General features: G+C 38.8%; 1 protein-coding gene across 1 annotated transcript; it reads left to right on the top strand.

Moving 5' to 3' along the window:
* The first annotated feature begins 13,974 nt into the window (after positions 1–13,974).
* Positions 13,975–23,978, top strand: LOC119418815 (lactase-phlorizin hydrolase-like). The gene is made up of 17 exons (XM_037686107.1): positions 13,975–14,566; positions 14,965–15,035; positions 15,552–15,629; positions 15,720–15,813; positions 16,780–16,864; positions 16,967–17,639; positions 17,740–18,388; positions 18,489–20,036; positions 20,129–20,397; positions 20,483–20,773; positions 20,851–21,049; positions 21,140–21,342; positions 21,420–21,526; positions 22,177–22,308; positions 22,456–22,679; positions 22,832–23,065; positions 23,767–23,978. The coding sequence occupies exons 1-17, from the start codon at positions 13,981–13,983 to the stop codon at positions 23,976–23,978; spliced, it is 5,655 nt and encodes a 1,884-aa protein (XP_037542035.1). The 5' UTR covers positions 13,975–13,980.
* The last annotated feature ends 1,893 nt before the right edge of the window (positions 23,979–25,871 follow it).

Below are 25,871 nucleotides of genomic sequence, written 5' to 3'. Positions count from 1 at the left end.
GATAGATAGATAGATAGATAGATAGATAGATAGATAGATAGACAGACATCTATATATAGATGTATATATATATGTACATCTATATATATATATATATATAGATAGAGAGATAGATATATATATATAGAGAGAGAGTACTCCGGTTTTCTCCCACAGTCCAAAAACATGCACGTTAGCTGCCTTCAGGCGCCTCCTTTGAGAAATGATGTTTCTGGTATTTATATGTCACCAAAGTAAACAGAAAAATACGTATTATTTTTGACAGTGACACTGTAAAAAATGTGTTTTAGCTGTAATCCTAGATCATATGTAATCCTAACAAAGTGATAATCAGACGAGGCCAGAATTTCTGATTTATGTACAAAAGTTGTTTTATTTCTCAAGTATAATGTTTAGGACATTTTCAAGTGTTTCTTTCGTTCTGTTAGCAGTTTTGTTATTGAAATAGGACACACCGGTGAATTAATCTGCACTGTCAAAGCCAGAAATAAAGTCAGCACAATGTGACTTTTCATCCAGCAGATTTAAGTGCACAGCCGCAGTTATGTAAGAGGAGATAATCCACTGTTACCACAGTAATGCTGCTCACATTTGCCGTGGAAATTGTTCTGTGCTGTGAAAGTATCAACACTTCTTTCCCACCTGCTGTCATTTTCATGATTGGAGTAGCATTCAGTCAAATAGTTTCAGGACACATCTGCTTCACTTTTAGATGTGTTATATAGAGAATAATTGGAGACATTATGATTCAGTTCTGAATCTAAACCATTTGGAGTTTGGTAAAGCTGTCAACAAGCAGCACTGAGGAGCAGAGAAATAAAATTTAAAAAAAGAGAGCGAGAGAATAAAAACTTGAAACCAACAGAAAACATGCAGGTTGAGAATCACAGGGGCAAACACGGAATCCCTGAAACTGCACACATTTGAACTCTTGCAACCGTGCCTGGCTTAGTTTAACAGGATTGGCTGGTGTTTTGTGTCTGTTAATCCCGCTTATCCACTTGCTGCACTTTAAACTGTGAAGAAAAATGTTCAGTGTAGAGACATTATCTTCTGTTGATGCTTTAAACCTGCAGAGTAAAAGCCACAAAGTAGACAAAAAACCTTTGATGCATGCAGTTTAAATGTCATTCCACATCTCAAATTCGTTTTCACCCATGTTGGCGATGAAGTAAATGTCTGATTTGTTGAATGCATGCTTATCTTGGCTCATAGACAAACCATTAGACCGGTCTGTATAAAAATACTGTGCATCTAGTATTTTTTATTTGTCAAAGTAACTGAAACAAACGATTCTGTCCAGTTTAGTGTTACTTTAAATTCAGCAGCCTTATTATCTGAAGATTTAAACTTAATATTTTAGTTGATTTTGATTTGATACAGTGATCTCTTCAGCGATATTACCTTTAGGCCTGGATCTCTCTGAGGGGGATGAGTTGGAGATGTAAAATTGAACAAACAAAAAAAAATAGGTGAGCTTTCACTTACAGCAGACGTGAGCAACTTAAGGTCCAAGGACCAAAAGTGGCACTTTATTGTTCTTGGTTGTAGATTGCAGTGTCAGAAGGTGACTCAGGAAGATTCAAGTAGTTTGGTAAGGAGTAGTCACAAAGAGGATCCAGGGAACTGGAAACTGTGGAGTAGGAGCTACAAGCAGAACTGAGGTTAGTTAAATATTGGAAATAAAGCAAGTTCACAAGAGCGCGACAAAGTATGGTACCGTTACTGGACAATGTTCCTGCAGAGTCTAGTTTGTTCAGGCAGCCTTAAATACTGATGATCCTTAGGATTTTTTAATTTTAATTTTATTTTTCTCTGTCCTCCGGTGAAACCAGACGTGTCTCCCTGGTCTTCCACCCTCCACCCGCTTCCCTGTTTGCACTCTTTTGTCCTGTGAACCCTTAAAAAGCCTCTTTTTTGTTTGTTTGTTTTCTGCATACCTCTTAATTTGAAGGTTCAACTGGTCTCTCAAATAAATTGATCAACTTCTCCTGACAGGAGTCAGGGCATAAGTAGGACCCTCTTACCTCAATGGAAACAAATTGGATTCATGATGACTACTGTTTTTTTTTTTTTGCTGTTTGGCTGGTGAATTCTGGATTGCCTATAAATTTGTGTGGATGTGTCTAAACTCGAAAGCACTCAGACTGAATTTGTGGAGCTGCAGCAGGGAGCTGGAGCAGGTTGTTATCAGGACTGTGAACTTTCTGGCAGCACACATGAACGGTGGGAATAATCTTGGAGAATGCTGTGAGCTCGACTTTTGGCGTAAAGGATCAATTCGGCTATTTTGGAGTTCCATCAGAGGAATATATACCAGTGAGACTTTAAAAAGGCAGAAACAACAATTCACGAGTTCTGCCTGACCCAAACTGTGGCCTTGACGCCGGACTTATCTCAACTCCTCCTGACATGTTTTGAAAACAACAAAGATGCTTTGACTGTCTCCTCACCACTCTCTTCCCCAAGGCCGTGGACATGTAACAGAACCTCAACTGAGCTGATGATGAATGACACCTCTTATCTGGACAATGGCTGAGAGGGGGGGCTCTGGACTATGCTACGACTTTCCCTTAAAATTCAATGTTTTCACCGCCTATATGTACATGTATAACGTCTATTTATGTTGCCTTGCTGTGGTAGGTTTTTTTGATGCCTCAAATCGTGCCCTGTCTAGGACACGGTGTGAGAGATCATTTTTTTATACCGTCTCTCCTCATGTTTTCTTCCCTTTTCTCATCTAAGCAAAGTTTTATTCTGAATAAGAATAAGAAAGCCGCGCTATTTATAGCCGCAGCTTCGTGCACTCCGCCCATCTTTCGGACGACTGTACTACATATTCGCGTTGTGTCTCGGTGCAATGCCAATAAAGTTTATTCTGATTCTGAAAGACCACTCAGTCCTTCTGATCACAGTTACGTTTTAGGGCAGTTTGATTACTTGGATACACTGTTTCAGCCTCAAAAATGAAAAAAGTATTTCCTTATAATTTATCGCATGGTTGCCTTTGTCTTGTTCCCTCATCTGATTTGCGACAAAAGGGGGATGACAAGTGAAAAGGATGGATAAGATTAGGAATGAGATCATCAGAGGTACAGCACAGGTTGAACAACTGGGAGATAAAGTTAGAGAGGCCAGACTGAAATGGTCTGGACATGTCCAGAGGAGGGACCGTGGGTATACTGGTAGAAGGATGTTAGAAATGCAGCTGTCAGGAAAAAGACTAAAAGAAGATATATGGATGTTGTTCTAGAGGACACGGAGGTAGTTGGAGTGAGGACAGAGGATGCAGAGGACAGAGTGAGATGGAGGAGGATGACTCGCTGTGGCGACCAATGAAGAGGGAACATCTGAAAGAAAAACAAGTTATTCTCATATACACCTTGTTAAAATTAAGAATTAAAACAAACATGGATTAGAAATATCATAAATGGTTAAGTTTAAGTGTAACAGATTAAATGGTAAGAATTTCAAAAACAACAACAACAAAAAAATCTAATTTAATCTTTGTGTCATGTGATGTGGAGCCTGACTGACTCAAAGCAACATCCAGGAAATATCTCACTCAGTTTCTAAGCCTATCAGAGATGATGCATGTTTTCTGGTGATTATTGGTTCACATGGCTTCACGTGTTGAGTTTGCTTGTTTCACACTATATACTACAAGAAATCCTACATATCTCGACCTGAAGGACCTGAAAGTCCCTGTTCGTTTGTGTTTTTCAACGCGAGGAGACAGCGGCACATGTTTTACTCAGCGGGGTGAGTGTTCCTGGTGGGAAAACTGAGCTCTGCATCCTATCAGTGGAGCTGCCGCAAATTGTTTCCTGGAGACCAGCGGCACGCCAAACAGCCAGACCTAATTAGAAGTTTCTACTAATCAAACCTTCCAGACAAAGTTGCACAAACATTTCTGAGAGTGGAGGTGTTTCGAGATGTCTTTTTCTTCTTTCATGCACAAGAACCAAACGGTTACATGTTAGCATAACATATGATGTTTTATTGCAAAATGTTAGATGTCTTCCTTTGATAACCTTTGTTTTGTCATGAAAAATAAATCACAATTTTAGTTACATAGAGTTTCATTTGAAAGTCTTACCTTACTGCTTTTTAAAAACACATACCAGTTCAACCTTGTGTCCCCCATCACAGAGCAAAAAGGGGGAATTGAAAATATCTTATCCATCCATAGATCCATTTTGATGTGACTACATCGTGGTGTAAGAAAGGTTCCTTTAGAAGATTGGGCTACCACGTCAAAATTCACGATTGCTGCCCCCATATATGTAGATATGTAAACTTTGAGAGCTTGATAACTTTAAAATAAGTAATGTGCCATCTTCTATTTTGGTGTGTGGCTGTGTCTATCAAAAATTGGTTTGTCACATCATAACCCAAGATGGCCACCGCCATGTATCTGTGTAAACTGACCGCCTCTATCATTTGAGGTAACTATGCTTAGTGCCATAGTTTTTATATTGCTTAAAAGTATAGTTCCTTGAAACAATTGAGGGGACCAAAGATTAATTTATATTGGCTAACGCCACCATTGGCCACCCGCTGGCTCCGCCATTGCAACTGGTGGTGGATATAATTGCTCCCTTCACCTGTCAGGTTTCATCACCTCAGACAAGAAAAAACAAAAACTACCGGTACCTCTATTCTTCTACATAGTGTTACTCGTACCCTCTTGAATATCTTTCACCAAAAACATTAAGGTTTACTTGCATTCCCTGTTCAATTCCAGTCCAGAAACGCACTCATCTCAAAAACTACAAACAGTGATGGGGGAACATTAGCGTACCGCTTGTCAATTTTGAAAATGGAGTGATATAAAAAGAAGCAGAGGTTCTAAACCACTTGCGGCATTCTGCAAACATTAGTGAGCTCTCTGTAAACCCCACACAAACACCAAGCTGTGTGCCAGCTGCCGTCTGCATCCTGATGCATGTATTTTGAAGTTCTACAGCCAGCCGGGTTCCGAAGACGGAGCCAAGATGGACCAGCGGTGCCAAATGGCACACCAAGTCAGCGCCACAGCTATAAAACGTAATCGAGCTTTGAAACGGCAACAATACAGCAGCACATGTCTGACCAGAATTTTCCCCTCAAGGACTGTTAGGATTATTACACAGCCACACACACAACACACACACACATCTGGCGAATCTGCAACACTGGCATGTGCAGAGGAAATGGCAGCAGGCACAGCAGTCTCCACAACACAACAGGACCCCTCTTTTCAATTTCCTGCTCCAGTTTCCATTCCTGCTTCGTTTCATGCAGGAGCCGGTGAACTGGGATTCTCAAAGGAAGGAGCCGACATTTAGCAGAGACGACACCACAGAGCACAAGATGAGGAAATTGATTCTGTCAAAGGCAATATTTGCGATAATGATCTCAATAAAAGCGAGGGTGGGGGGTGTGAACATGTTTAGCAGGATTCCCTCTGAGAGTTAACTCCTGAAACAGCAGTGGTTCTCAAACTGGTTTGGAACTGAACGCCAGGCTGTGAGCTATGGGGTCATCTAGTCCACATCCAAACTAAAGCTTCTCAGTCATATGCTGACTTCAAGAATGGTTCATCGAGCAATCTGCCGGGCCGAGGAACCTGAACTGTGACTTTTATGGCACTTCAGATTGAGTTTAAAGTACAATATATTCTTTCAAAGTCGCCTACTTTTTTATATAAAGGCTATAAAAGTACATTTCTGAAAAGTGCTGTGGGTACCGTATTTTTCAGACTATAAGGCGCATTAAGTGAAACAAAACAGTCAGATAAGTCAAACTTTATTCAACTCGTTCAAATAAAACCACATAAAATCGGTTCGAGGTACAAGTATTAAGCACGACCAGAATTAATACATAAGACGCACCTGATTATAAGGCTCACTGTTGATTTTTGAGAAAATTAAAGGATTTTAAGTGCGCCTTATAGTCCATAAAAATAAGGTACAGATTTTATTTTAAATGGCTAAATATGGAGAGATTCAAGAAAACAATTATGCTAACGAGGTTGGTTTCGAGTTATGTTTGAGTGCACGTTTGAATAAAATATCGTGGAGATTGGAAATTACAATAAGAATTTAAAAAAAAATTATTAACTTTTTGAAATGTTAGGTGATATAAAAAAATACCTAATAAAATGCATTAAATTGTCGGAAATAAATACAAATAGACCATTTTATTAGTTTTTTTGTTGATGTTCACTCTGATTAGTTCTAATTTACAACAATTGCATATTATCTGATGTGTATTTTGTTTAAGCCAGGAAAATGTCTCATACATTTACTAGGAGGCGGGACTTAAACTGTACTAGATTCAGCCACTAGGGGGTGTTTGTCCTTTGTGGCTTCAACTTCAGGCTTCAGATCTAGTTATAATGAATTTTAATGACTGACACCAAATTGCATAATTAATATATTTATATTGAATTTACCAAACTGGCTGCAAAATCTAGTTAAAAATGTCTTGGGAATGTAAAAAGAAGTTACAAGTAAAGTTTCTAAGTTTAAAATTTTCCCTGAAGATTGACAAGAAATCTGAATATAAAGTTAAGGTTTCAACAAATCATATTTGTTCTTACTCACGCTTTTTAAAAATAACGCTTCTGAAATACAGCAGCAGTTAAAAACTTTCTGATTAAATATATTTTTATAAATAAAGAACTGATTTTTATTTACTCTCAGAAACTGTATATATATTTGGTATTTAAGTGATAAAATTTATTTTTGAAAAGGACAATACGGATTCATGTGTAAATATCTGTTACCGAGTTAAGTTTGTCTGTTTGTTTGTGTTTTATTAGATGTTAAGTCAAATTTATTTATAAAGCACATTTAAAAACAGCTGTTACCAAAGTGTCCCACGTGTTAAGCTCATAAAAGTAACACAACTTCACCGCCCAGATGTAAGGTTTCCATGGGAACCAGACACGACCACCCAATAATGTTTATTTACTCTAACATTTTGCAGATGGTTTGTCTCTAGTTTTTCCTTTTTGCTTAAATTTATTTTATCTTTTGTTTCTGTTTTACATGATAAGATTTTTTTTTCTGCACAATTCAGTGACTAGACATACAGTGGCTTGTGTGCAAAGTTATTTGCTCACAACCATCGTTCATAAATGCTTTGGTTTGTGTTTTAATTCAAATAAATTAAATAAAATAAGTAAGATCATTAAAAATGTGTTATAACATAAAACACTGCTGTCAAAATGACAACAACACCAGGCGTTTTAGTTGAGGAACTGTTCCAGACAGAAAAGAAGCTGCAGTTTACGATCATGATCTGTTTCTTTTCATGGCACAAAGGGGAGATGCTCACCCGGCATGACTTTAATGAAAGCCACAGCGGAGCATCACGTCTAATTTTGTATCGTGCAGATGGGAGTGGGACGCAGCGACAGATGTGCTGCCTGTTTCTTTCGTTTCGTGTGTGCGGTTGTTATTGACCCAGAGAAAACCCATCTTCCATCTGCTGTGGTATGAAATTCAATTCAAAGCAACATCTGTATGAATGAGAGCATCATGACTAATCCAGTGAATTTCTAACAACAGAGGAGAGCAAGAGGTTATTTACTGCCATTTCTTTCAGTACAATGTTATTAAGCTAGTAAAAGTAGTGTAACATTAGCAAACTAGAAAGTTCCTGGAGAAACTTTGACTGGGACTACCACGTGGCGACCATTTAAAAAAAATGTATGTGACTTTGCTAAGTGTTGAAGTTCACTCTCAGCTACCATCATACCAAATTTCAGCTTAAAACGGAAAAATGTCAACGAGTTAAGTCTTTTTTTTTTATTTTAAGCTATGGTGGCCATCTTGGATTTTTTATTTGAATTCAGTAGATGATGGAGAAGGTTCTCAGCTATAATCACACCAAATTACAGCTCTGTGTAAAAATAGCTAAGTTAAATCCATTTAAATTGAGCTTTGACAGCCATCATGAATTTTTTTAATTCATTATTTATTAGGCATTGCTCTCAGCTACTATCATACCAAATTTCAGCTTAATGTCTCAACAAATGGCTGATTTACAGTACTTTTACTTTTTAGCTCAGAAGGCCATCTTGGATATTCGATTGCAACCAGTCTATGAAAAATGACAAATAAAAACAGCTTCTTTATTTGCAAATTACGTCGCCATGGTAACTCGAAATGACAATAAAATTAATAGCACACATCAAGGAGCCGAGCCGGTTGTTTTGATGTAATATTTGTGGGGGTACGCGTTGCGGTTGGGGCTGCATTAAAGTTGATGGAAGAGTAAGATATAAAGTTAAGAAACCCTTTGTTAGGTGGATAATAATAGGTGGCTGCCTTATAGCAGGCAATCCCTAATTAACTTTAATTCATCTTTTATACATTTACTGTGTATTTTTTTAATAGAAACAAAAAAAGATGCTTTACTTTCTGAGATACTTGTTTTGATTGTGATATCTGAATAATTGATCAGATTATGATGATGTTGCGCAGTTTTACCAGTTCCAAACAACAAGACCTGCGTGAAAAGTGTTACAAAAAGTTTGCATCTTTGTGCATTTTGAAAACAAGTCCTTTATTTGATGACGTTGAAATGAAACTTTTAAGCTGCAGTGAGTTCAGATATGGTTGGTAATCTAATGAAAATGTAATCTCTTCAATTATGAACCACAGGAGTGATTTTATGACTGCTTGTGTGGAGGGGTAGACAAGATTTAATCAAATACAAGCAAATTCTGTCAGACTTAAACTGTAAAAAAAAAACATGGACGTGAAAAACAGGCTGAATTTATCTACAATGCATTTAATTCAAACTAGCCTCTAAATTGGCAGCAGATGTGTTGGAACTTTTACTGAACCTAAATATCTCCCAAAATCTCAGAAAAATACATAAAAATCCAATGAATTCACCAATTCAAAATAATCTCACAGAACTAGACGGCTTTTCAAGAGGATGAAAGAAAAAGTCTTGTAACGTCTAAACTCCAGGTTTAATCGTGTGAATGTTTCTAAATCATTCACATTGTTGATCCATTTTTCTTCCGTACGTTTTTCAGCAGACGTCTCGTTCCTCAATTTTTGTGCTATTTCAACATCAAAACGTTCAGTTCATTCGAGACATTCCTGCTGTGACTTTTGGTGTTTGTGCAATTTTAACTTTTTGAAATATTTAGCTTTTTCGGCCATGTTTTTCTCATTAAATATGTATGATGCGCTCTGTACACACTTAAAATAATTTATCCTTTTACTGCTCATTCCTGCTTCGTTTCTGGTTCAGCATTATGCTAATTTCATCTCCTTTCAGCTACTTTTAGCTAATCTCAGCTTTTTTTCAGTTATTTTCTGTTTCTTTTAGCTTTTTTCTACTAACTTCTAGGTTTTCTTTTGTCTTTTTGAGCTTTTTTCTGCTAATTTCAGCTTTAATTGCTCGTTTCAGCTTCTTTCTGCTAATTAATATTTTCTGTTTTTAGCTACTTTTTAGATTTTTTTTCTGTTATTAGTCTTCTTTCTACTAATTTTAGTGAATATCCGCATTTTGTGATTCTTTTTAATCATTTCAACTGTTGTGTGCTCCTTTCAGCCTCTTTCTGCTCGTTTCAGTCCATTATTATTCTTTTTTTTACTAATTTTAGATTTTGTTTTATCTATTGGACTTTTCTCAACCTATTTCAGCCTTTTTTGCACATTTAGGCTATTTTTCTACGGCATTCTGCTTTTATTTTCCTGTTTTCAGCAAATGTCAGCTGTTCACATTAACAGTTTAGTGATAAAACCTTTTCAGCCTGGTTTCAGCTTCTTCAGCAGCTTTCAGCAAAATCCTTCAGCAATAAGCTTTCATACTGTATTTTTCCAGGAAATGACATTTACTTACTTGTAACTGTTTTTTTTTTTGTTTTTTTTTTAATATAACAATGAATAAGGGCAGCACTGTGGCGCAACTGGTAGAGCTGCTGCCTCTCAGCGAGCAGGTCCCTGGTTCAAATCCCAGTCTGGGGGCCTTTCTGAATGGAGTTTGCATGTTCTCTCCGTGCATGCGTGGGTTTTCTCCGGGTACTCCAGTTTCCTCCCACAGACCAAAAACATGCATGTTAGGCTGATTGGTAACTCTAAATTGTCCCTAGGTGTGAGATAGAGAGTGAATGGTTTTGTCTCGTTTGTCTCTGTGTCCCTGTGATGGACTGAGACCCGTCCAGGGTGTACCCCGCCCCTCGCACAGTGATTGCTGGACATGGGCACCAGCGACCCCCGTGACCCAAAATGGAATAAGCGGATAAAGATAATGGATGGATGGATAATAATGAATAAACTTCCTATGTGTATATGTTCATATCACCCTCAGAGGTGGTCTGGACTCTGGACTGCTTTAATCTTCAAACTGCACCGAAAGTCTAAACACAATCCGTCCTCAACCTCAATGCTGGACCTCCTACTGACCTGAGGCGTCCTCCATATAAACAGTAAAGTTATTACCTGAATGTCTCAGGGTAAAAATTATTTTCTATATCAGCTTTCAGCTAGTTAGAGGTAATTAAACAGCATTTTTGGGGAATATGGCTTTTTTAGCTAAAAGTTTCAACAACTAGATTTTCAGAATTCTTCTAATTAAAAACACTTACATTTTGTTGGAATTTATCAGCATTCGTTCAACCTTTATTTATACAGGTTAATCTCACTGAGCCTCGGGGACTAATTTACAAGAGAGATCTGGATTTAACCGAGTGATGACAACAGTAGACGAGCATAAAAATAAGCATAGATTACCAAAACGTTGTATGGTGATATTTTAATATTTGTTGTCCACCATCATGGAGTGAAGAGGGTGAATCATAAACACCCTCTGTCTGTCGGTGCATGTTGCGAGCGTAACTTGAAAAATATGAGGTACCGACTTCTATTTGGGTGTGTGGCTGCAACTAGGCATAAGAAAGGTTCCTTTCAAAAATTGTGTCCAAGATGAGTGACACCACATATGTAGATATGTAAACCTTGTGAGCTGGATAACCTAAAACATAGTTAACGTGCTGACTTCCATTTTGGTGTGTGGCTGTATCTACGTGTAAGGTCATAAATTGGGTTGCCACTTCAAAATTCAAGATGGCCACATAATGTAAACCAGCCACCTCTATCATTTGAGGCTTTATTGTTTTTTATATTGCTTAAAAGTATAATTTCTTTAAATAAATGTGGTGGCCAAAGATTAATCTATGGTGGCCAAGGCCACCATTGGCCACCCCCTGGCTCCATCATTGCACCTAGTGGTGGATAAAATTGCTCCCTCCACTCACCTGAGTCCATCACTGCTGCTTCAAGCCAAAAATAAAAAATAAAAACTTTCCTCTGTTCTTCACAGTGTCACTACTATCCACTTGAATCTTCTGCACCAAAAACATTAAGGTTTATTTGCATTAAATAATTCCAGTCCAGAAAGACACTCGTCTCAAAAACTGCAAGCTTCAAATCCTGCAGCACTGGGGGCCATCGATGTATCACCTGCTCTGATTGTTTTTGGGTCTATCTGTGGTCGAGCTGCAACGTGTTGTCTTGTAAAACAGCACGGTCTAATCAGCATTATGTTACATTTAATTAATCTTTTTAAACACAGCGCTGACGTTATGTTCTCGGTGAAGCTGCACAGAAAACAGTTGATGTCATGTCAGCGCAACATTTTAAGCTGGTGGAGTTTCATGCATTAAATTTTTCAGTTTTTGTTCTGACACCGAGCACCGTGACGTCACTAACCGTTGTATCTGTGCATTTATTTCTGATGTGATACATCTGTTAGATAATTGAGCTTATCAAAGGTGTCAGAGCACTTTCAGTCAAATCAGTAAAAATTGATGTATAATCCCGTGCACGAACAGTGGGCTCCATGGAAAAACTACATGTAATCTCTTTGTGGAACCTTGTTCAAGTTTGTATAACTCAAGCATCAGCAGAACACTCATACATGTGCAACCCATCAACGTTTTATGCAAGTTAATCAACTTGACCTCAAAACATTTCATGAAACTGTAGCAAACGTGTCTTTCTGCAGCCTGACTCGTGGCCTGTCCCGGCAGAGGTTCCGATTATCGAGCAGACCCCTTGTTGATTGTAGTTGTCGAGGACCGTGCAGAAGAGACGCCCACCGTGAGTTAATGCTGCTGCCCGTGGAGCAGGCAGGTCACCCTGGAGACCAGAAGTAGGTAACTCAGCAGGGGGGAGGCAGAGGAGATGTGGTGGAGCTGACAACTCTTATTTATGTGGGCGGTGTTACTGAGCTGAGTTGCTTTTAGACAAGAAGGTCTGGGAACAGATTTTAAAGGTGGTGGTTTAGGTCTCAGTAGAGTCCTTAAACAAGGATGATGAAATCTTCTTTATTTATCTCTTCATAAGTAATTACTTATCCAAAGTTAAAGTGCTGCACTTTATCTCCTGTATCCCACAAAAACAACTTACTGGCGCCACCCAGAGTTCATTTAAACACGTGAACAAGCACAAAAAAACACTGAATTTCTCTTATAAGCCAAAGTAATGGGTGCTGTTTATACTCATTAATCTGCAGCTTCTTTGCAAAGCAAATCATAAATGTTTTTTTTTAACCATGTAAAACACGTGAAAGAGCCTGCAGTATAAAGGTAAAGTTTATTTCATTTATTAAGAGAAATGTCAAGTTCAAGAATATTTATTATCCCCAAGGAGCGATCTGTTAAACAGTCAGTACACACACGAAACATCCATGGTTGACGAAACATTAAAAGACCAAAAGAACCGTACAGAAATCACCATTGAGAAGCCTGACTGCCACAGAGATAAATGAGTTTTTTTAGTCTGTTCATCCAACATCTGGTCAATACCTGCGTCCAGATGTACCAAATGTGATTTAGGGAGAGAAAATGAAAGACATAAAACAAGATTAGCATCCTGACCCATCTGTAAGTCCATGTAAGAACTATTCATTTCATCTCAAATGTAAATTATCTATCAGTTCTTGCAAGGTCTGTCTCAAAAAATGAAAAACTTTGAAGTTTTCAATGTTAGAGTTGTTATTTTCTGTATATTTTTAGACTTTTAGTGGATTATAATTGCCACCTTGACCCCGATACCTCATCTAAAGTCCATTTAACCTTATAAACTGCTCAACTCCTCACGGGAAGTTATTGAGATGATTTAAAACTGCTTTTGGTGTAACCTTTAGTCTTAAATGAGAAACTGAACAGGTTGAAACACATTTGCCTCAATCGTAGTGAATTTTACTCTCTTCCTGTGTGAATGTATTTTGTATTGTTGCCTCCTACATGTGTTGTCAGTCCACATTTCACGCACACTGAGCCACAATGATCTGGATGTTAGAAACTGAGTGATAGCACAACACAAGACCTCCTCAGTAATCAAGTCGTGCTCTCGACATTTCATGCTGTTGCACTCAAGCTGATTGAAAGTTCGCCAATTAAAACCTTTTTAGCACAGACTTCATTTTTAATTTAGAAGATTAACCTGTCAAATCATGTCTTTCATGGTTGTCAACAGCAGGGGGCAGAAAATAATTTGCAACAGAACTCTTTTCTGTACTTGCAATTGTTTCGAAATAAAAGCAGCAGTCGGTCTTTCCATCATGTACCTACCAAAATATTAAAAACAATACATTTCTTTAAGATAAAACTGTTAATATTTATGCTTGTTTTAACACTAGAATGTGTTTCTTCATGTTAAATCTGTTACATATATTCTCCTCTTTATCAGTTATGGCATCTTAAAAAAGCTTTAATAATGATTAATTTATTGTGAGTATACACAACTGGGGTGCAGTTATCAATCTACTCAGTCCAAAGTCTTTCTGACCATATCACCCAGCTGCAATAAAACACTTGCATTTCACTGGATAGGATATCTCGATTGTGCAAAAAATGCTGCAAGAGCAAAATGTTGCTTCTAAAACACTTTGCAACCATTTGATAAAGTCAGAGTACTCTTCAAAATGAAGATGAAGACGTACTTGGTGGTTGTGTGTCTGTGCATGTGTATGAATGGGGGTCGGAGCAGTGGGGCGAATGAACAGGATGATTTTATGCTTCTTGCAGGCCCTCTGAATGAGCACGGGGTCAGAACTTTCGGCAGTGAGGAGAATGGAGCCTTTGACTGCAGCCATCCTAAGCCGACTGGTTTTAAACAGTACTTCCAGTACCTCCAGAGCAAAGGAGTGACCCACTTCAAAGTGCCACTGTCATGGGCTCAACTCCTCCCCACAGGGCTCCCCAACGAGCCCCATCAGGAGGTGGTCAGGTGTTACCAGACCCTGCTGGAGCAGCTGCTGGAGGTGGGCCTTCAGCCTCTTGTTGTCATTCATGGATCCACAGTTCCAGTTGCACTGAAGTCCAGGTATGGAGGCTGGGAGAACCAAGGGCTGGTAGAGAGGTTTCAGCAGTATGCTGAGTTTGCCTTCAAAGAATTTGCCCCATTGGCTCGTTCGTGGGTCACATTTAGTGATTTGGATGGAGTCTTAGAAGAAGTGCAGGCTACAGATGCGCCCAGTGTTCTGCAAAGTATCGTCCAGCTCAGTGAGAACCTTTACCAGTTTTACCATCAAAACTTTCCTGATAAAGGTGAGTTGCTTGATGATTGTCACAAGTAATTTTCTGAACAAATTATTATTTTTAGACTTTTTTTTAAAGACCGTTGTCACTGCCTTCTAAACATAATTTGCTTGCCCAGTTCTTTAAATAATTTCTGTGTTGTAAGTCCCCACTAGTAAAACTGATTATTTTATGGCCAACTGATGCAGAAACCTTTTACTACGTTGCTGATAGCACAGACTGCATTTGCACATTATCATGCATATGCCAGGGATCAGTCCACGTGAGATCCATAAAATAATAATATTTCAAGCATTTGCATGTATAAGTTTGCACAAGAAGTGTATTTCTGGTAATAAAAGCTGGTTTGACTAAAAGCACACGTTCTGTTGAAATATTGATAGTATTTTTTTCTGATTTATTTGCAGGGAGATATCTGTCATTTGGGCTGAAAGCAAGAGATTTGGCTAAACTTTCCCATATTAAAGCTTCAACATCTGTAAGTTGTGTCTTGTATAATTGTTGTAAAAGTTCAGAGAACAGCGAGGCTGAAGCTGTTGTCACAATATATCAATTTAATCTTTTAGAGAAGAGTTTCAAGGAAGGCAGCTGAACGTTTCAAAGAAATTATGTACCATATGTGTCGATTGCACATTAGGTTACCCAAACTGCAAATACCTATAAAATAAATATTTTTGCACATTAAAGTATGGAAATAAAATAAAAGCTTAAATTCAATTGAATGGGTTTGAAAAAAAAAATTTTCTACCTGATTTAGTACTTTTCTGCCTGGTTCAGATGACAAGTTTGTATATACTGTAATTTTCTCTGGAAGAAAGTGCAAATACTGAAAACAAACTCAAACTTTTAATTACAGATGGGTTTAAAGATGTTCTAATTTCTTAAGTTCCACTGACATTATAGAATAGTAAGACTGGGTGTATTTTAATGCTTTATTTTCTCCAAGAGACATGCATGTGATAACATTTTGGGTTTTATCTCTTGTTCTGCACAGGCTGATTTCTTGTCAGTTCACATTGAATATAACTGTGACTCCTCAGAAAACTTCCCAATGGAGTTGAAAAACTTACAGGTACTGTACACTAATCAATAAAAAAAAGTATTTCCTTTATTTTTAAATTCTACTAAACAGCTGCCAAATGATCTTGATGGTACATTGTAGATATCCAGTGGAAACTTGCCCATCCTGATATACAAGATGAACATTTATGGTTGCTTTCAGAAGCAACATCAGCCTCTTGGAGATTTACTGCAGAGTAAGTGTCATTACAGCTCACAAAATATGTATTCTCTTTTTACCAGAAGACGTGCAGAAGGAGCAATATATACCAAGACTGTATAGAACAATATTTATAAGTGGCATGCTTTATATTCCATCTCTTTCAGATAAAAAATATCAGAATCTCACAGAAAATCTGGCCATATTTTTGTTGAATTACTACTAATAACTTACTAACTACTGCTAATTTGTTGCTGCATCAAATAAAAGTGCACTGTGGCCAGAGAGAATATTAACTAAAATTGTGCTGTGATGGATTTTTTTCTTATAATATCTGTGGGTCTTTTTGTTATATCTTGAATTACTGTTCAATACAAAAAGGCTATCCAGACATGAACACATTATTGGAACAGGACAATCTGAAATCGGACTAACTATAACGTTTTTTTGTTTATAAAACTGTTTAAAGCCATGCCTGAACAAATTATCTGCATTTTAAAGTGAATGGTATGCTTGAGCTGCAGGGTCATCAGTTGAGTGTGCTATATCAAATACTTTTATTATCAAAAAACTATAAAAGGTTATGACTTTTTTAGGGTGTGTCATTACAAAACAGTGATCAGTTCAACTCTTATTATGGGCCTGTAAAATTTTCCATGAAAAATGATGTGCAAGGTAGTAAGGTGCCGTAGAACATGATATTTACTGTACAACCTGTCCTGCAGTAAATTTATATTATTTAAATAGTGACTAACGCTGTATTGTGACAAGATCGGAACAATTACCTATCTTGAAGGTTCTAGTTGATCTCTTAAACAAAACAAGAAAGTACAAATTGGTAAATAACTTAATCTAGAAATCCATTGATCCTTTATCTTTACCTGCTTCTTCCCTTTTGGGTCACGGGGGTCTGGGGTGCCCAAATCCATCAGTCACTGTGCGAAAGTCATCTAGATATACTAAACGGAAATATGTTGTTGATTTTGTCTGAAACATTTCTCAGTTATACAGAGTGAAAACTTGAATCTTCTTGGATGTGACATGAAGGATATGCTGGATGAGCTGGACATACATAATGTTCCAATTGAGTACGTATTTTTTACTATTTTTTTCATAGCCATGCTTTGTCCAACTGACTTCATACTTACCAGATCGTTTTTTGTCCTTTTTTCCCTCCTCAACAGTCAAAGTCGTTCAAATTTGATCAAAAAAGTGAAATCCACAAATAACTATGAGACCATCTGGCAAAAGTTTGGAGCCCAAGCCAGTGCTGAACGAGACCTGTTCCTCAGGGAATCGTTCCCCTCTGGCTTCCAATGGGCCACCTCTACAGAGTCTTTCAAGGTTGAAGGTGGATGGTTAGAAGGTGGAAAGGGAGAGACCATTTGGGATCATTTTGGTCATGACGGCCAGGTTTTTGAAAACCAGACTGCTGACCTAGCTTGTGACAGTTACAACAAGGTTGATTATGATGTCTACCTCCTGCGAGGCCTTCAAGTCAATACCTACCAGTTTTCTATCTCCTGGGCTCGTATTTTCCCTTTAGGCCACAGAGACAGCCAGTCAAAGAAAGGAACAATGTATTATGACAAGCTCATCAACACTCTTATTGACTCTGGTATACAACCTGTTGCTACTCTCTACCACTGGGACCTACCGCAGGCACTGCAGGACAGTGGTGGATGGACCAATGAATCCATTGTTGAAGCTTTCAAGGACTATGCAGACTTCTGTTTTGCCAGATTTGGAGATAGGGTCAAGACCTGGAACACATTCAGTAGCCCATGGGTTGTCAGCCATGCTGGTTATGGCACTGGTGAGCACCCCCCTGGAATCAAGGACTATGCTGTTTCTTTTTATCAGGTAAAGTACTGCAGTCACTACAAATGGACAATAAACAAATGTTTGTTTTCTTATTTGTTGAACTGGAGTATTAGATTACAAATTGTTTTTACCTTGTCAGGTCACTCATAATTTGCTCAAGTCCCATGCCGAAGCCTGGCATGTTTACAACGACAAGTACAGGAACTCACAGGGAGGGAAAGTAGGTATTGCACTGAACTCTGACTGGGCTCAGCCCGTGAACCCTTCCAAACCTGAAGATGTCACAGCTGCAGATCGCTACCTGCAGTTTATGCTAGGCTGGTTTGCACATCCCATATTTGTAGATGGAGATTATCCTGCAGTTCTCAAAAATCAGATTGAACAGAAGAGAAAAGAGTGTCCTGACTCTGTGCCGGCAGTGCTCCCAACCTTTACTCCTGAAGAGAGCAAAAGGGTACTTGGAACGTCTGACTTTTTTGGTTTGAATCATTATACCTCTCGTTTGGTAAACAGCAGTAAAGGAGGATGCAACCCTGGTCCTGAGGGAGTGGGAGACTTCGAGGCACATGTGGACCCCTCGTGGTCTACTACAGCCTCTGACTGGATCTACTCTGCACCGTGGGGACTTCGATCTCTTTTAAACTACATTGCAAAAGAATACTTGAAAGTTATCAAAGTACCCATCTACATAACTGGGAATGGGATGCCAACAGAATATAGTGGTGACACCCTCAATGACATCAGCAGAATAGAATACATGCAAAGTTACATCAATGAAGCCCTGAAAGGTTAGTGTCTAATTTCTCTGTGACCACATTTAGAGATCAGAGCCAATTCAAAAATCTTTTACGCCTTACATTTCTTTTGTTCTTTCTTTTTTTTTTTTAGCAATTATTAAAGATGGACTAGATGTGCAGCGATTCACAGTGCAGTCTCTCATGGATGGATTTGAGGGAAAACAAGGCTACAGTCAAAGATTTGGTCTTCACCATGTTAATTTTGAAGATGGAGGCAGACCCAGAACGCCAAAACAATCTGCATATGTTTTCTCTCAAATTATTGAGCAAAACGGTTTTGTATCACGTAAACATGTCTTCAAAGGTTTAGGAATGTCACATAGTCACAGTTTCACCACACTCCCACCCTCTGAGGTCCCATCATTGTCAAAGGTCATTTGGGAGAAATTCTCCCATCAGTCAAAATTCCAGAGACAAATGTATCATTACGGCACTTTCCCACAGGACTTCTCCTGGGGCATTTCATCTTCAGCTTACCAGATTGAAGGTGGATGGAATGCTGATAGGAAGGGACCAAGTGTATGGGACACATTCACTCAGAAGCCTGGCAATATTCCTGATAATGCTAATGGAAATGTAGCATGTGACAGCTACAACAGACTTGATGAAGACCTCTACATGTTGAGAGCACTAAGCGTGAAAACATACAGATTCTCTTTGTCCTGGTCAAGAATCTTTCCTGATGGTAGGCGCACTTCTATGAACCAGAAAGGTGTTGACTATTACAACAAACTTATTGATGGCCTCTTGGCATATAATATTACTCCAGTGGTCACACTTTATTACTGGGACCTTCCTCAAAGTTTGCAAAATCTTGGTGGTTGGGAGAGTGTAGAGATGATTGACATTTTTAATGACTTCTGTGATTTCTGTTATACCACCTTTGGCAACAGAGTGAAATTCTGGATCACCCTCAACCAGCCTCAGACAATTGCATGGCTTGGATATGGACTTGGACAGATCCCACCAAATGTTAAGAATCCAGGAATTGTGCCATACAAAGTTGCCCACAACCTAATAAAAGCCCACGCCAAAGCTTACCATACTTATGATGACAAGTACCGTACCTCTCAAGGCGGTCTGGTGTCCATTGCCCTCAATGCAGATTGGGTTGAACCTATTGATGTTAATGTTCCTCGGGAAGTTGTAGCTGCTGACCGCGCCATGCAGTTTCAACTAGGTTGGTTTGCCCACCCTATTTTCAAGAATGGTGACTATCCAGAGGCAATGAAATCACAAATTAGAGCCAAAAGTGAACTCCAAGGTCTTTCCGAGTCAAGACTCCCTTCCTTCACAGATGAGGAAAAGAACTTTATCAAAGGCACTGCTGATGTCTTCTGTGTAAATCATTACACTACAAAGAAAGTGAGCCATGTTACAAGTCGGCTTTCTCCAGCATCCTATCAATATGACTGGGACTTTTCAGAAGCAGCTGAAACTGATTCACCAGGTACAGCAATCAAAAATCAAAGAGCTGTAGCATGGGGCTTGAGAAGACTCCTCAACTGGATCAAGGAGGAGTATGGAGACCCAGAAATCTATGTCACTGAAAATGGAGTGGCTACAGAAGCGAAAACAACTTGGGATGACACTGACAGAGTATTTTTTTACAAGGCCTATATTAATGAAGCTCTTAAAGGTACACCAATATTTGAGGCTATATTCTTTGGCTTTCATACCAATTTAAAGCTTGATCATTTACTTATATTTGTGTATTTATTAAAATTACAGCCAACGACCTAGATGGAGTAAAAGTGAAAGGTTATACGGCAACATCACTCATGGATTCCTTTGAATGGCTAAATGGCTACAAAATTGGGTTTGGGTTGCACCATGTGGACTTTAATAACCCAAATCAGCCAAGAACACCCAAATTTTCAGCTCATTACTACTATCAAGTCATGAAGAACAATGGTTTTCCAATAACAGAGGATGAGAAGGTGATTTATGGGCGGTTTCCAAAGGATTTCATTTGGAGTACTGCAACAGCATCATACCAGGTAAATGAAGCATCCTTTATTAAACCGTTATCAAAAAATCATTTTCATGCACTTTTCTTTATCTTTTTACATGTACTTTTTACAGATTGAAGGGGGGTGGAGAGCCGATGGAAAAGGTCTTAGTATATGGGATAAATTTGCTCACACTCCTCTCAAAGTGTTTAATGATGACAATGGGGACATAGCTTGTGACAGTTACAATAAAATAAACGAGGATGTTGCCATTTTGAAGCAACTTATGGTGACCCATTATCGTTTCTCTATTTCCTGGCCACGGGTGCTTCCTGATGGCACTACCAGTCACATAAATGAAGCTGGTCTAAGTTACTATGACAGACTAGTGAATGCACTACTTGCTGCAAACATCCAACCTCATGTAAGTCTAATTCTTGTTAGCATCAGAAAACATGCTTAAATGAAAATACCTGAAAACATTTTTTTCTTTTCTGTAAGATCACTTTGTACCACTGGGACCTTCCACAAGCACTGCAGGACATTGGGGGCTGGGAGAATGATGCTATTGTTGGTAAATTTAGGGATTATGCTGACCTTATTTTTAGCCGTCTTGGTCACAAAGTAAAACACTGGGTCACTATTAATGAGCCGTACAACGTTGCAATGGTGGGCCATGGCTATGGAGTAGCTGCCCCAGGTATGCAAATATGCAAACTTGTTCTTAAAAACTTGATTTTACAGTGTGATGCTGACAAAAACTTGTATTTTACATTATGTTTGCATTTAGGGATCAGTTTTCGCCCAGGCACTCTTCCTTACATTGTCGGCCACAATCTTATTAAAGCTCATGCTGAGGTCTGGCACCTTTACAATGACAAATATCGGGCTGAACAGAAGGGAATCATTTCCATCACAATCAACTCTGACTGGTCGGAGCCAAGAAACCCCTATAAGCAAGAGGACATTGACGCTGCAAGACGTGTAGTACAGGTATGCCAAGTTCTCTAGTTTTTCAACAAAACCTTTTCTTCTGCCTGAAGAGAAAACTGTTGTATTATTCTGTACAGTTCTATATTGGCTGGTTTGCCCATCCCATATACAATGGTGACTACAGTGATGTGATGAAGACGATCATTCAAGAGCGCAGTCTTGCTGCTGGTTTGCCAAAATCAAGGTAATGTGAAAATTATCCCCAAGGTTTATTTGCCTGCTATGAAATGCATTTATAACTGGTTATTTGTAAGTGGAGTTGATCCATCGTTAACTGGGGCTGATGTTGCAGAGGTAGTAAAAAGCTCTGGGGTGCAGGGTTCTTGGGGTGTATGAGATCAAGATAGGAGTTTATACTCGGCCAGGGCTACTTGTCACAGATTAGTTCATAACTTTTATGGACAGGATTTCGAAATGCAGCCAGGGGACAGAGGGAGGACGGTTAGATGGCCTGAGGCCATCAAATTGGCTTGGCTCTTGGCTCTAGGGAAGTACTCTGGACATGTTCAACTGAGAGGGGACTGTGGGAAAGACACAGGACACTCAATAGAGACAGTCTCTCTTGGTTGAGCTGGGGATGCATGTCTTCCCAGAAGAGCTGGAGAAAGAGATGTCTGGACCTTCCTGCTGAAGCTGCTGCCCCCGTGACCTGACTCCACAACAAGTGGAAGATAATGAAATTCATTGAACTGGTTTTAAACAAATTCCACTTTCTATTTCACATGTCTCAGATTCTTGAATTTTGAGATTGACTGAAATTTGTGCCATTTATTCTTAAAAACTGAAGATGAGGTCTTTATGTTTGAAATTCATGTTTCACTTACAATTCTCTAGGCTGCCAAAGTTTACCCCAGATGAGATTAAGAGAATTAAAGGGACCTATGACTATTTTGGGTTTAACCACTATACCACAGTTCTGGCTTTCCCTGTGAACTTTGGAAATCTTCAGCATTATGATGCAGACAGGTAAGCAAGCACCATTTTCGGACAAAGAAATATTTTCCTTAATTTGTTTCAGGGGAGGTTTATTGCATTTTCTTAAATTTTATTGAAATGAAATTATGATGTTATATCTGACTGTCACTTAAATGTCTAAACGACTGACTGTCACAGGGGCGCAGGGACCGTCGTTGATCACACCTGGTTGGATTCAGGTTCTAGCTGGTTGAAGATGACACCATTTGGATTCCGTAGAATTTTAAACTTCATAAAGGAGGAGTATGGAAATCCCCCAATCATCATCACTGAGAATGGAGTTTCTGAGCGAGGACCTGTAAATTTAAATGATATTCACAGGACTTACTACTATGAAAAATACATCAACCAAGTGCTCAAAGGTATCAAATCAGTTTCATTAAATATGTTTGTTGCCTGAGGGCAGTCAAATAAACACAATGTGACCTTTGACCATCTTAAATTGACATTAAGAAACATGAAACAATGACTGAAAATGTGGTATCAGTTTTAAGGGGGATATTTGTTCTCGCAGCTTACTTGCAGGATAATGTGGATATCCGTGGATACACAGCTTGGTCACTTATGGACAACCTAGAGTGGGCAACTGGTTTTTCTGAGAGATTTGGCTTTTACTATGTCAACCATTCAAACCCAAACGTACCTCGAATCGCCAAGGCCTCTGTGTCCACCTACGCTACCATCATCAGCTCTAATGGTTTCCCTGACCCTGCAGAACCTAATGCCTCTTTGAAGCCTGAACCTGAAGGTAAATTTATTCAGAAAATGTTAGATTGTATACCTGGATTATTGAACATGGACTTTGTTGTTTTTATTCAGAGTTGCTCAAATCCCTGCTCTAACTAAAGTGAAAAATGAAACGAGTTGAGTTGCAGGGAAATCTTCATGGCTTTGAGTGGCGTTAAAGTTGAAAAAGCACTTCTTTGTTGTGCCTGATGGGGCAGTCAACTGAATGACTATTGACAATCACCCTAATAAATTAACCAAATATTGAAAACTGAGGTGTGCTATTGAGTTTTAGAGATTATTTAAAGTCCATGTGTTCCTGTTTGGACAGAGCCAGTTAACACTTTTCTGCTATTTCCAGGCTTTGCATAAAAATTCTATCCATGACGTGCATTAGTTGTGATAGTTAATTTGTTTTAGCTTCTTATTTGACAGTCATGTAATTGATGTGATTATAACTGTGTTCATTTGCATGTATGCTAGCACAAAATCTCATGAACTAATGGACATGTTTTAATGAAACTATCAGAAGCTAATACATTGAATTTACTTCTACAACTGATTATCTTTTGAAGTTAGTTATTCAAGATGGCTGCTACAACTAATCAATCCTAGCCAACCCAAAATTGTTATAAATCAGTCACTTTTTTAGACATTGAGCCAAAATTGTGTTTGGTACTACTAAAAGTTATACTGAACATATTGTATACTTTATTTTTCCAGCAACAACTGTCCCTGTCACTGAGGCCCCTGTGAGGTTCCTGGGTCTGAGCCTCTCCAATGAAGAAGCTGAGACTGGACTTAACGCTACGTTTGCTCTGCTGATTGTTGCAGCAACTGCAGCCATTTGTTTAACCATCGGCTTCGTTTTCACAAAAAGACGCTCAAAGAAAAATGTAAATGTTGACTCGGTACAGCTGGAGAGAAAATTCTAACTGCATTTACACTTATAATAATTCAACATAAAATGCATTTACACACAAAGCCAAGTTAAAGTGAATTGAAATACTTACTCTTAAGTTTAGTAAGTCATTCAAAATAGACTAAAAACATTTAATTAAAGCCTCCATGAGTAAATTCAGCTGATAGTTTACTTTTTAAAATTGAACTCTGCATGTTAAAGCAATGCCCATTAAACAAATAAAACATGATTCATTTTTATTGACTACTGGTGCTCTATCATACCCAAACCACTGTAAATCTTATATCTTCCGTTTATTTTCAATAAAGTCTTGAAAAAAATCTGCCTTTTTGATTTAAACTTTACAAAGCAATACGTTTTTTTTTTTTAATCTTATTTAGTAATTTACAATGGAGTTGTATATCAGCATTCCAAATTATTTTTCTATGCTGAACATCATGAATAAATGTAAAATTAATTTTGCATCACATTTGCATCACTTGCACGAGAAGGCGCAACATCAAACTCATAACGCTAAAAACTTTTAAATATTAAGAAAAGGCCACCTTTGGTTTGCCAACAGTAGTTATTGTGGCTAAGTTGCATATAGGACTAAAGTTAATGTTCCATCCATCCATTATCTTTACCTGCTTCTTCCTTTTTTGGGGGTCATTGGTGCCCATGTCCAGCCATCACTGTGCGAGAGGCGGGGGACACCCTGAACAGGTCTCCAGTCCATCACAGGGACACATAGAGACAAACGACCATTCACTCTCACTCTAGGGACAATTCAGAGTTACCAATCAGCCTAGCATGCATGTTTTTGGTCTGTGGGAGGAAACCGGAGTACCCGGAGAAAACCCACGCATGCACGGAGAGAACATGCGAACTCCACCCAGAAAGGCCCCCGGACCGGGATTTGAACCGGGGTGATCTGCTCGCTGCGAGGAGGCAGCTCAACTACACCACCGTGCTGCCTAAAGTTAATGTTAACATGTCTAATTCAGAAGTGTATTATTTCAGCTTTTCCCTCTTCAGCGGTCACCACAGCGAGTCCTCCTCCATCTCATTCCATCCTCTGCATCCTCACTCCAACTACCTCGATGTCCTCTTTAACTGCATCCATGTAGCTCGTCTTTTTCATTTTTCCTGGCAGCTGAATTTCTAACATCCTTCTACCAATGTCCCTCCTCTGGACATGTCCAAACCATCTCAGTCTGGCTTATCTAACTTTTATCTCCCAGATGTTCAACGTGTGCTGTACCCCTGATTCTCATTCCTAATCTTATCCATTCTTGTTACCCCTAAGGAAAACCTCAAGTGTAATTAGATTATTTGCACAGGATTAACTTTCCAGCGTTTCTGCAGAAATATTTACATCTGCTGATTCAATCAGTGCTTAATGGTAAATCATTGCAGGATTTTTCCATCCAAATAAGACAATTGTAAAGCTTATTCATAACTACTTTATTAATCCCAAAGGAACATTAAATGTACCTCATCATCCTGGTTTCATTGGAGTTGTTATAGATGCTAATGGCTGTGGGCAGGAAGGATCTCTTGTAGCGGTCTGTCTTACAGCGGATCTGATGAAACTGGCTGCAGACCTTTATCTGTCTACTTGGACTTGGTGGGTTTCTCAGTCTTCTTGGGCATCAGGACCACCTGAATGTTGGGCAGAACTCCTCCCAGCAGCTTGTTGAGCTTGTCGTTGCAGCCAGCTGCAGGTGTTGGGGAATGATCCCGGTCTTTCCATTGTAACGAGTCACGTCTACCACCAGCTCCAGGATCTCGGCAGTCAAGTACTCAAGCACCGCCGCCAGGTAGATGGAAATGCATCCACGGCATCTCCTTTTTCAACTCATCTGGAATTCAGGGCTGTAGTTGATATTGAGCTTTTGAGATGTTAATCAGCTGCTCTTGGTTG

Source organism: Nematolebias whitei, chromosome 13 (assembly GCF_014905685.2).
Source record: "Nematolebias whitei isolate Nwh7 chromosome 13, NemWhi1, whole genome shotgun sequence".
NCBI classification, from domain to species: Eukaryota; Metazoa; Chordata; class Actinopteri; order Cyprinodontiformes; family Rivulidae; genus Nematolebias; species Nematolebias whitei.
Note: the sequence above shows the minus strand (reverse complement) of the source record. Positions and strands in the feature narration are given on the sequence as shown.